At 37.0% G+C, this 12,608-nt stretch overlaps 1 protein-coding gene across 18 annotated transcripts in view; it reads right to left on the reverse strand.

The window, feature by feature from the left end:
• ASAP1 (ArfGAP with SH3 domain, ankyrin repeat and PH domain 1) overlaps positions 1–12,608 on the reverse strand; it is a 389,931-nt gene that overhangs the window by 177,232 nt on the left and 200,091 nt on the right. For 17 of the 18 annotated variants that reach the window (XM_024251018.3, XM_024251022.3, XM_063726810.1 and 14 more), the window contains one exon: positions 6,682–6,754. In XM_024251018.3, coding sequence (XP_024106786.3) covers positions 6,682–6,754 — 73 coding nt within the window. Of the gene's footprint in view, positions 1–6,681; positions 6,761–12,608 lie in introns of those variants that run through there. The other variant, XM_054518825.2, reaches the window with a different exon arrangement.

A 12,608-nucleotide genomic window follows, 5' to 3' on the forward strand; every position in this document is an offset into this window, starting at 1 on the left:
AGTAAAATGAGAGCACTCATTCTACAACCAGCAAAACGGAGGAAGTGCATACACAGGCTCATACACACAGTGAATAGCTTCTAATTTCAAGTAAAAGAATATGTGAGCCAATAACTAGGATCCAAAAACTGAAACTTCCTAAGAAGCCTGGGGTTTTAATATTATTCTGGAAAGAGACACTGATTTTTAAACAGCATTCTTTTGAATCCCTCCAGTTTATCCCCACATAATTTAAGGAGTAATGCTCTCCTGGGTAAGTATATTCCTTTTTGGGGAAAAAAAACCCTTCCTTGACCATTCTGAAGGAACTCATTATTTTAATTTGTTTTCACCTCCCAAGGAGGTGGACCCACAAGAATGCAAAATGCCTTGAAGGCCCAAAGAAATTTGTTTAGATTTTGCTCAATCCCAGTATTTCTATCTAAAGCCTTTTGAGAGCTTAAGAATTTATTTTTACTAATCAATTTACTGTAATTCAAAAAGATTTTTAAAATAATCTGGTTATCCACAAACTTGAAAAACAGCAAAAAAGGCAAAATTTCCTAGAGACAAGCTGCTTTTGTACACCTTGTGACATTTTATTCTAATCTATTGTATCTCTTACATATGCCTGTTAAGAAAACTTTTCTCCCCACTGAAAACCGCAGGATTAAAATAAGCATTACATGACACCATGGTAAGACACCAAACCTAATTACCAACTCTAGTTACAACTGAATTCACACTATACCTTCAAGTTTGAGGAAATACTTAACTAAAAAATAGCTCAAATGAAGTTGTTTGGTTACAAAAATATTTGCTTCCTATCCACTGATAAATTTAGTACTTTACCTTTAAAATCCTAGATTTCCTTGCGCACTATGAGCTTTTTCTTAAAATAGATAATTTAACAAAATGAAAAACTGGAGAGAACACCACACATTTTTTGCCTTAAAAAACACAAACACTCTCTTATAAAACTATCTACTACTTAATTCTAACCGAAAAGGAATGGGAGACAAAAATGTAAGGAAATGAGAAAATCAATGGCTGTCTTCCTTGTAATGAAAAAGCTACAAAACTGTTTATAACAATTTAGCTGTGTTTTGAAAATAAGACTTCCACATCATATGCTGGTAATAAAATTATATACCACTGTCATTTTTCTCTTGCCCAGAAATATTAAAGGATTTACAAGCCTCAACTTTCAGACCAACAATGTTATAGATTCTAAGGGGAACCATGTGTTACCAATAAGCTAACATTTATTCTGAATATATCCTGGCATAAATTCTAAGGAACCAGCCATATAATAATATGTTCATTTAATTTGAGCAAAGAAAAAAAAAAAGCCAACACTTTAACACAGAAAAAGACCTAGTAGCAGGAATATCCTGAGTTCCTATTCCCAGAAAAAAGTGTATACCTGTACCTGTGTTGTGTGAGAATGTAACTGCTCAAAAAGATTAATGTTTCCAACCTAACTCATTTGGTAGAACAGCCAACTCAGTATACCCATGCTTATTATGAACCACATGCTTCCATTTCTAAAAGTGCAGTATGTCTCACTGTTTTTTAAACAATACTGAGAAGCAAGCAGTAAGCTCTTTTCTCAAGCCACACCTGACTTACGTGCATTCACATGCTCATGCTTCCAAGGGAATGCCAGCCCCACTCCTACTGTACTGACCCAGGGTCTCTCACAAAGATCAAGATCAAGATGTCTGCCAGGGCTGCAGTCACCTGAAAGTTTGACTGGGGTTAGATTTGCTTCTACGTCTCACTTGCATGGCTGGTAAGTGAGTGGTAGTTCTCCCTAGGACTGCTTGAGTATCCTCAATACGGTAGCTGGCTTCCTCCAAAGAAAATGATCAGAAAAAGAACAGAAGGACCAGGCTGAAGCTATCTCGTCTATGGACTGGCCTCGGAAATCACATGGCACCACCTCTACTACATTCTATTCATTAGAAGGGAGTTAGTAACTCTGCTGTACATTCAAGGGGAAGGGGGATTAGGCTCTATCTTTGTAAAGAAAATTGCCCAAGAATTACAATAAATTAAAACCTCCACAGTGCCCAAGAAACTACTAGTCATTTTAATCATATATTAGCAAAAGGGCGAAGGAGCGAGAAAAGGGGAAAGCGAGAGGGACCACTAAGGCAGACTTCCTAAACGACAATCTGTTTCACAGATTAATAATGTTGAAACTTCAAAACCTAGAGAACAACACAGGAAAACTGAATGGCTTGGAGAATTTTCCATTGGTCTAAGTAGTTCACAGAATTGAGTTTTGTTTTGTTTTTTAAAATATCCTCATACACAACAAGGAAAAGTGAGACACAAATTCCCAGAACAACCTTGAAACTAAAGGGCTTGCATGGAGACAATTTGTTTAAAAAAACAAAAACAAAAACAAAAAACCCTCATTTTTATACTGTTTACTAGTACTGATAAAAGTTTATGTGTAAAAATAATACATTTTAAGAGTAAGAAGCTTCACAATATTTAACCATTTTTCAAATCACTTTGGGAAGTTGAGTGATTGGTAATCTCCAACTAGAAATATAGAAATCCTTTTTAAATGTTTAAAAAATATCACATGGGTTTTGTATCACTTAAGCATTGTGAGAAAACAAGAAAATTATGAAAATGCATTGGGAAACAGATAGCAGGGTTCAGCTTCTTGTGGTTTCTCTGGATGAGGCCAAAAGCCCTTGGAGGGGAACAGCTTGGATTCCACCGAGCATGTATCATGGAAAGCTATGCAACACCACTGTTTTACTCATTTAGTCATTTTTAAAGAATTAAATGTCATAGTGCTGCCCACAAACCCAGCTATACTATACTTGATCATGACTGCAGAAACCCTATCAGGCCTCAATAGTCTGTGAGGAACCCGGAGGGATCTGAGTTCATCCCTATATTTCTGAGACATGACCATGGAAACTACTATTGGTGGTCTCATCTGGGAAACACCAAAGTCATCCCACAGATTACAATGCTGGGAGTTTCCATTTGATGGATCCATTCATGAATATTCATGATTAGTGAATATTAATAGCTGGTCTCAGAGAGCTTCCCAGGTAGTAACACATCCAGCCAACATGTAGCGATTCATTCAACCCTTGTTGAGCCCCTACCATGTGTTAGGTAGAAGACAAATACAGAGTACCTGTAAAGAGCAAAGCTGGGGTCAGCTGGGCTCTCTTTCCATTATTTGCTGGTATGGTACCCTGAACAAGTTATTCTGGCTCTCTAAGCTTCAGTTTCATCATCTATAAAATGAGAACAATGGTACTTACCTTATCGGCTTGTTTGGCTTAGCCTAGTACAGCATAAATACACAATGAATATCATTTCCTCCAAGTGGTACTCCCTTAGCACCTTCCTCACACTACCTCAGATCCTTCTTCCTATTTCACCCTTTGCACTTTGTAAGCTTTCTTTTATAGCGCTTCCTAGTTTCCAGTTATAAATACTTCCCAGTTTGACGATCTGATTAACACTTATCTCTCCCCTACTGGATTGTAAAATTCATGAAGGCAGAGACTTTGATGTGCCAAACACCTAACACCCAGAATAGGAGAATATAATAGGTGCTCAATAAATATCTTTTCAAACAAACTAATAAATTTCATTGACAAATGCATAAACTACAAAGACGAAAAACACAGTACTAGTCTTACCAAAAAACTCACAGACCAGTGCAACAGTTCTTAATTTTAGCTGCAGTTAGAATCAGCTGGGGAATAATATTTTTTTAATCTCAATAGCTAGGCTCTACTCTGGAACAATTCTAGGGTAAGGGTCTGAGAGATTCCTGTTTTTAAGAGTTCTTCAGGTGATCCTAATCAACAAAGGTAAGAATCATTATCTACTCCAAGAGAGATGGTTAGTAATTGCAATACAATGGGATACATGTTCTCCTACAGTATCAGTCTAACAGGACTTCCTGTAATGATGGAGAAGTTTCTATTTCTGCACTATCCAATATGGCACCCACTAGTCATATATGGCTGTTAAGTTCTTGAAATGTGGCTAAAACTGAGGAACTGAATTTTAAATTTTATTTTAATTCATTTAAAATTTAAAACCATATGTCACCAGAGGCTACTGTAATAGTACAAACCTAGGAGGAGGGCACACAGAACCCCTAATCCAGACTGGAGAGATTCAATGTTCAATAAGCTATGCCACCCCCATCCACAAAGAGGGTGCAGTCTACCGCAGGAGGCTGCACCCAAACTCTGCATACAGCCCTTGAACTCTCACCTCTTTACATCCATACAGGAACAATCTCTCCCTTCTGTCATACCCAGGGCAGCTGTGATCAAGGAAATAATTTAAAGAACAGGAAGAAGCATATCCCCCAGTAGAGGAGTCTTTGTATGAGCTGCTGAGTGATGTGGTCATTGTGGCCAAGGGATGAAATGCATCTTGAGCGAGAACATTTGGAAGAGTCACACGGAGGGAGCCCTCAGCACGGTAAATACAGCAGCACCTCATAGCTGTAAAGCAAGGGTCTCCCTTTTGCAGCTCACAAGCATAGAGCCTAAGGTACAAACCATCATCACATTACAGAGAACTGACTGACCGTTCTTCCTGAGACAAACAATGGTTCTCATTAAGCTCTTTATAAAACCAGGCTGGTCAAATGCTATACGTGGAATCACTGAATTAAAACAGAGAAGGCACTCAAGAATTCATCTAGCTGTCCTTTTCCCCCATCTATCATTTGTTAAGCACCTACTATGTGGCAGGCAGTGTATTAGGGGCCTTAGATGGTCTCTCCTTTTGTCCATACAATCCCCTGAACATTAGATAATATTTTTAAAATTTATGGTAAGGAAATGTAACACTCCTGGAAGTTAAATAATATACTTGACTTGAACAAGTATAACAAAGCTAGGATTCAAACTCAGACCTAGACTACTTGAGTTTCTCTCTTTTTCAAAGGGGTGTGTAGTGTTCTATTATATGTATACTATGGTTTATTTAATAAATTCCTTTTATTTTCTGCTCTTCCAAATCACAATCAAGGCTTCAGTGAACCTCCTTGTATATAATACTTTAAATGTATTTTTATTGGTATATAATACACATACCTACAGAAAAGTACATAAATCCTAAGTTCAGCATCTGATGAATTATCAAAAAGTGAACTTTACCATGTAACCACCACTAACATCAAGAAACAACAATATCAGCACCTTAGAAGCCCGCTTTGTGGCATCTCCTAGTTATTTATTTCACTCACCTCCCCAAAGAGCTAGTAACAAACATAAGGGCCTACCACAGTGTGGGAGTTCACTGAAATAAAAGCGAAAGGGCAGAAGTTATAAATTAGGTATATAACTTAGGCCAAGACCTAGAACAACATTTGGTCATAACTACATGACTACTAGTTATCTACCTTAATGAGAAGTTAGTGTTTTATTGGATATAAAGAAATTAGGGAGCAAAATGAAGGCACCAGGGTGCAAAATGTGTTAACAATTAATATTACAGAATGTCTCAAGGCCTAGGGGGGTTTAAAAAACAAGAGAATACTAGGTTTCCAGTTTCATTTGGCTAGTGATTCCCAGCTCTGATGAGACGGGAGGGCCATAAAGTACCTGAGGGTTTTGGCTTGTTCAAGTTCCATTCAGCTCAATAATTTCATGATGATAAAATTAAGAGGAACACACATTTACTGAACTCCCATAACCTGGCAGACCCTTTACAGATATGAGCTCATTAAATCCCTTCAACAACTTTTTTTAATACCACTATCGTCATGTTACAGAAGAAAAATGGAGGCTCAAGAAGGAGAAATAACCAGCTTAAGGTCACCTTGCTAATAAGAAGTGGATTAGCAAGGACGAAAGCCCACATCTGTCCAACTTCACGGCCTGCGCTCTTTCTATTATAGTCTGCTGCCTTCCCTTCCAGGTTTTCTGTTAAGTTACAGACCACTGATTTCTTAGAGAAGTAACCTATTGGTAGGTGAGCTGGTACTGCAATAGTAACAAAAGATGTGAGTGAGAAACTCTGAAATCCATTTTATGTTTCCAAGCTTCTCTTCTACAGTGCTGGAGCCTACCATTTTTTGTGGTTACTAATTTTTTTTTTTTTTAATTTGGTTTGTTTCCTCTTATTCACTGATGACATACTTTTGCCTCCAAGGTGACAAAGTCACTAGACAGTTAAAACATTTAGTTACACAGGTTATCTGGCACACCTTCCAACAAAAGAAAAGATGATAGTTCACAGGTCTGTTGAGGTCTGAATTTAACTTTGCCCCCTCCTCTCTTTTTCCACAACCATCGCCAATATTGATTTTCAAATGTGTACAGGTACACTGAAGAAGGGAAAAGATTCTGATGTGTTTAACTGAAGCCACTGAGTTACAGGTTGACCAAATTCACACAGAGATTTTATCTATCTCATGTTACTTGTGACAAATTTACTCATAACTCTATTAAGCACTTAAGTGTATAGTAAAATCCACTGTGACTAATGCTTTTCTTCTTTCTGTTTTGGAAACACTAATAGGTTTGGGCTGATAGTCGAGATAAGAGGAAAAAAAGAGAAATTTCTTTTACCTACTTACTTTTCCATTTGTGTCAAGTTTCCTATAAACTTAACATCTTTTAAATAACTAAGAAAACTCTGTAGACATTATTTATAATTCATGTTACCTGATTTTTAGTAAGTGCTTACCTTGACCAGAATTATATATTGCTTTTACAGACTTCTTCACTTTCTGAAGGGCTGTTCTATCTTGGTCTAGAGCCTAAAAGAGAAAAAAGGGGGAAAAGATATTAAAAGATTTGGTAAATTAAAAAAAATAAGAAGAAGAAAAATTCATTTGTAATTGCATTTGTTTTCCTGAGTACCAAAGCAACAGCAAACTGACATATTCATTAACAATGAATCATTTCAGACTGGAAGTCCCTGGGATCTGAGTAGTTATATTTTCAGGAGAAGTGCAGTCATTCCACAAAGCTCAGTGTGTGAAATGGATAGCATTTTAGTCAGTCAATTATCATCCTAAGCTATGCACAAGAAAGACAATACAAGACACTTAAGAAATCTTAAGGCTTGGATTCTTTCATGCATTTATAATCTGGTAAGGAGAAAAGGCAAGCATAGACATGAATGGCACAATACCCAGGCAACAGGACACATTTTATCACCTAAATGGCAATTTTAGCCAGAAAAACATTTCAAGGGGTATAATGAGTAGGAATGACCTGAAGAGCTTTTCACAGTGCTTTTAAGTTTTGCGATTTCTTTTAGTGTTAAAAAAAAAAAAATTAGTTATGACATATGGCAGTTGAATTTTGGCAATCTTTTAATTTAAAAAAACAGGTTGGAAAATGCCATCATGATGCTGGTAATGCTTTTAAATGATTTCTTGGATGATGAATCAACACATTAATCTACTTGTGGTATAAGCAGGGGGCTTCTAGGAGTCTATTGTTGTTGATTCTTAATCCAGGTACAGGATATACCATTGTGTTTAGTTTGTTAAAATTCAGCAAATTGTGCGTTTAGGATACGTACTCCTTTCTGTACGTGTATTACACTCCAAAAACAAGTTTAAAATGGGGCATAGTCAATATACTTGGCACACTGGACTAACTTGTTAAAACAATTTTAGACCCCTTTCTGCTACTTCAAGGGTCTGTGGTCAGCCTGGGAACCCCTAGATGATATGTCAAGATTTGGAGGGCATGAGCAATAACAGTAATAAACTGCATAAATAAAAATTTAAAACATTAAATGTACACTCACATCCATTACATCATCTAAACCTCGGAACTTCAGACCAGAAAACTGAAGCCCACAGAGGCTAAGTACTTCCCTGAAGAAGCCAAAAGGGATAAATGCAATGGTAGCAGGCACCTACAATTCCCCTTATGGAAAATGGTCTTTCCTACCACTTTCCTTCACCTCTTGTTCTCTAGACCACAGTGTCTGGCCAGGTGAGCACCAGACTCATACTGGACTCAACGTCATTCCTAGGATTTCTGGGCTTGGAAACAAGGACCACAATGCTCAGTCGCTTTCTGGTCACATCAGCTTAAGACTGCCAGTGGTTCTGTATCTTGATGTGAGGAAAAATCTGGCCAGACAGAATGACATTAACAGAGACACAGTAACAGAGAAAAGAGGTAGAGACACTCCTCTGGCATCTGAGTTTTTGCTTCCAGCTGTTCCCAAGGCATATGTCACTGTTAACCTTCCTACAGTCTGAGTACACGAGACAACAAATTCCTTCTGTCCCAAGCCAGTTGAGCTTGGAATTCTGTCACTTGCAACCACAGGTCCTAAGAAACACTAGAACTAACATTTACTGAGCACTAACTAGACATCAGGTATAAAACTTATTATATTTATAAAACATATCAATTATATAAGATATATATGCTTTCAAATATTTTATCTCTTTGCATTGCATCTTTACAGAAACCCTGTTAAGGATCATCTTCATTTTTCATATAAGGAAATGTAGTAGACCTTCAATAAATATTTATAGAAAGGGAAGGTGAGAAAGTTTAAGTAACTTTCCCAAGGTCACAGAGCCAGAAAATGCTAATGTCACATTCTACACTTATATCTACCAAATCCCAAAGTGTATGCTTTCTTTACTGGGATGCTGAGACAAAAAACAGGGTTTCCGGACTGCAAGTCTAACACTATTTCCACCATACCCATCACCTACATTCTAACTCCATATCTTGTCACATCCACCGCCTACCTGTACTTCTGTTCAATATCTTCCTTTAAATACTCTTGTATCTTTTTAAAAAAATTTAAATAACTGTATTGTAAAGAGTTACAATAAATGAAAAACCAGGATCACTTACCATTGATAGAAGACACTTTGAAAATTACAATGTACCTCTACCTATACAAAATGCTCCTCCACTTAGGATCTCAAGTCATCTCACATACCTGTCATGCTGCATGTCATGCTTAAGGGAATGTTTTATGAGACATTTCAGGGAAGAGATAAATTTTGTATTACTGAGAAGATTTAAGATTTGCACTGTAGAGGAAAGAGGGAAGATAACTAGTATTTAACAAATACTTGGTATAAACCAGAAAGCATGCTAAGAGGTTTACAGAGATTATCTCACTTAATTCTCACAAAAGTCCTATAAAATAAATATTATTATTATTATATCCATTTTATGGATGAGGAAACAGAGGCTTGGCTTAGAAAGGTTAACTTGTCCAGGGTGGCTGAGCTGGAATTTGAACCCAGGTCTTTGACAACACAGAGCCTTATCTTCTAACCGCTACCTAATTCTGCATTCTAATGATATCTGCGACAGGCTGAAACTAAAAACAGTCTCATCATATGGGGGAGGTGACAACTATACACCAGTTTTGAGATAAACCTGAGTTTTAAAAATATATAAGACATTTAGATTGCTAAGAGCAGGAGGGAAAGAAAATGATGCAAATAAGCATTTACTTAAAAGACTGAATCCAATGAGTTTATTCTTAGATGAACTGTTTTTGTGATGTCATTGTTTTAAAATGCTAAAAACAGTCATTAATTTTTTTCTATACTTATGATTGCTCTTTTTCCCTGATGAAAAACCTTGGGCCTTAGAGAAATTAGTTAGCTTGCCAAGTGTCACATACTAAGTAAGAGAAGAGCCAGCCTATGCTTTTTTAACCATGCCATCTAATCTGTTGTGGAAGGCAAGTCCAAGTTTCCCCTGCATCTTAACATTTCTTAATTATTTTCAAGAAAGAAACAAAGATCTGCTTCTGGAGGAAAATAAGCTATCGGTTATCTTTGGGGGAATAATGACTAAAAAAGGATGGCTGTAGTCTAACAGAAATTACTAAGTGGACTTTACAGTTAACTCCAAATGAGCAAATGAATGTGAAAGATTTCAGCCGTAACATTTTTTGAGACCATCTACCTACTTCTTTTTGTTGGGGGGAGAGGGTACAGTTTCAGAATTTCTGTTCAATGTTTACCAACTTGCCTATGAACTGGTAGGGTGTAAAGTTCATCTACTCACTTTTAAAGTTTATTGAAAGCATCCTCATTTGACAGCTACAGTCAGTTAAGTCTAGGTGACACTTTTTTTTTAAGCTTGAGTGTTTGGCCACTGGCAAAAATAAGCTAAATAAAATGCACTTTTAAGAGCCTCATGTTTTAGAGAGCCAGGGGATACTGTCCTTCAATCAAACAAGGCTCCCTCTAGAAATAACACAAGTCTAAGTGTGCTACAAAGTTTTATTTCCATAAATGCCAAACAACAACTGCAGTGACATCCTCTGAAATGTCATATATGTAAAATTAAATAAGGGCTAAGAGAAAAATGGTAGATAATATAGGCTATAAGATTATCTTTCCCAAATCATTAGAAGTATGATAAAACGTGTGCGGGCATTTCTAAGTATATATCCGCAGTTGAACAACTCAAAAGAGTGGGGTGAGGGGGAAAGAATGAATTAACAAATAAATGAATACAGGAGAATGTAAAAGTTGTGCCATACGGCATTATTACATTCTCTTTAACATTACATAACTAAGGATCAGGGATGGTAGTCTAGGAGAGCACTTCCAACCTTGATACGAAGACTTTTTACTTTTATTTCACACATAGTCCTAACAAGTTTTGTCATTTGAATCTAGGCACAGAGAAGATGCAGGCTGCTGCAAATCAGAGAGAGGTTGCTAGGAAGCCATACTGATAGAGGCACTACATGAGAGCTGACAGCCAAAAGGATGTAGAAAAATTATACAAACCAGACCATAAGGATAGAAAAGTCCTTGAGACTTTGAGGACAAGGAGGGTAGCATAGCTCTCCAGGCCGAGTGGTATCCCTCAGTCACAGCAGAGTGTAAGAGCAGATGTTCTCTGAGACGTGTATGAATCTGACCATGCCTGCTCAGGGCATTTGAACTAGTTGATTGCTCTGCCTAGAACTCTTCCCCCAAGCTCTCTGGATGACTAGCTCTTTCTTCTTACACAAGCCTCGGATTAAAAGTCCTTTCCCCACAAAAGCCTTCTAAGGATACCCTACAGCAGTGTATACCCTCGATCCACCCAAGGGTTACTCTCAAATGCACGCCATGCCTGTTTTTCCACAGTGTTACCACATCCTGAAATGATCCTGTTCATGATTTGTTTGCTTTTATGGTATTTTTCTCTCTACTAGAAGAATGGAAGTTCTATGAAAGCAGGGGCTTGTATAACCTGTTCATGGCTGAGTTCCTATTCCCAGTGTCTAGCACACAGTAGATGCTCAAAAATGCTTACGAAATGAAGTGACAAATGACTGAATACATAAACTCATCAGTATAATCATCTCCACAAAACAGAAAAGTAGGCGACATAAGACTTGCTTTGAAAATGGTTGATAAAATAGTTCTAGATTCAGAAAACATGGTCCTCTGTAATTCTTCCCCTAATGGTTTTGAATAAAGTTTAAAGGTATACATATCTAATATGTATAGCCATATATGTAGAAAAGACATGACTATACAGTGATGAGAATAATGTCTTAACAGGACATTGCCTTCAAATAGTTATTCTGTGAACTTTCTTTAAAAATATTTTATTGAAATAGATTTATGTTAACTGAGCAATGGCAATACTGTTGCCACTATTCATTAAGATTTATTTTAGAATTACTTTCTAAATCTATGGCACTTTCCATATACTCAAGTGGGAAAATTTCTCTTATTTTGGGTAGATTAGATTTTAGATAATAACCACAACTCTTTGGAGCTAAATTTTATTAATATGTTTACAGAGGCAGGAAATAGTACATAACAATAAAATATTAGCATAGAATTTCCTAGAGATATGCCAAGGTAGCAGGGAATTATACCTACCATCTAGGAGTGCTCTGAGCATTCAATATGTTAATGTGCCTAGAAGTGGCTAGCACAAAGCCTTGAATGGAGCAGGTGCTCAAAAATGACTAGCTATCATTACTCTCACCTCAGAAGGCAGTTGCCAGTGAAACACTTGGAGCAGTGACAGCAAAACACCTCTGAAACAAATACTCCTATACCAAAGTGATTTCCTTAAAAAAAAAAAAAAAAAAAAATTTTTTTTTTTTTTTTTACTCACTTGGAAAAAAAAGGGCTTCCATTGTATTGCTTTATAGTATATTCAGAGGGGTCATTTAAAAAATGCTTTTTAATGGATGCATTTGTCCCATAATCGCCACAAGGCAAATGTTCTTATATGTGTTATTCCTTTAATAGGGGAAGCAAGGGAATGCTACTTTGGCCTAATTTTGGTTTAGACTCTGATTACTTCAGCCTTGAGCTTGTTGGGCAATCATGCTACCTGGATGGGAGGAGTGAGGATTGCAGAGCAATGTGTTTAGGGATGCCTAATTAACACTTGCATAAGAGGATGAAAAAGTGACATAAGTTCTCATGCAGCCTCACAGCCAAATCAGTAAATTATTTACCCATTGTAAATCTCCATATGCTAGAACATATACGTGAATAATCATAATGTGAAGGCATAAGCTCTTTCTATGCATTCATTCACATTGTCCAATGTGATCATGAGTAGAGTTGTGGATAAAGGTGCCAGAAGAAAGAATGACAATGAAGAATTGTCACTATCTCCTCCTCAAAAAGGGGAGAG

Source organism: Pongo abelii, chromosome 7 (genome assembly GCF_028885655.2).
Source record: "Pongo abelii isolate AG06213 chromosome 7, NHGRI_mPonAbe1-v2.0_pri, whole genome shotgun sequence".
Lineage (NCBI taxonomy): Eukaryota > Metazoa > Chordata > Mammalia > Primates > Hominidae > Pongo > Pongo abelii.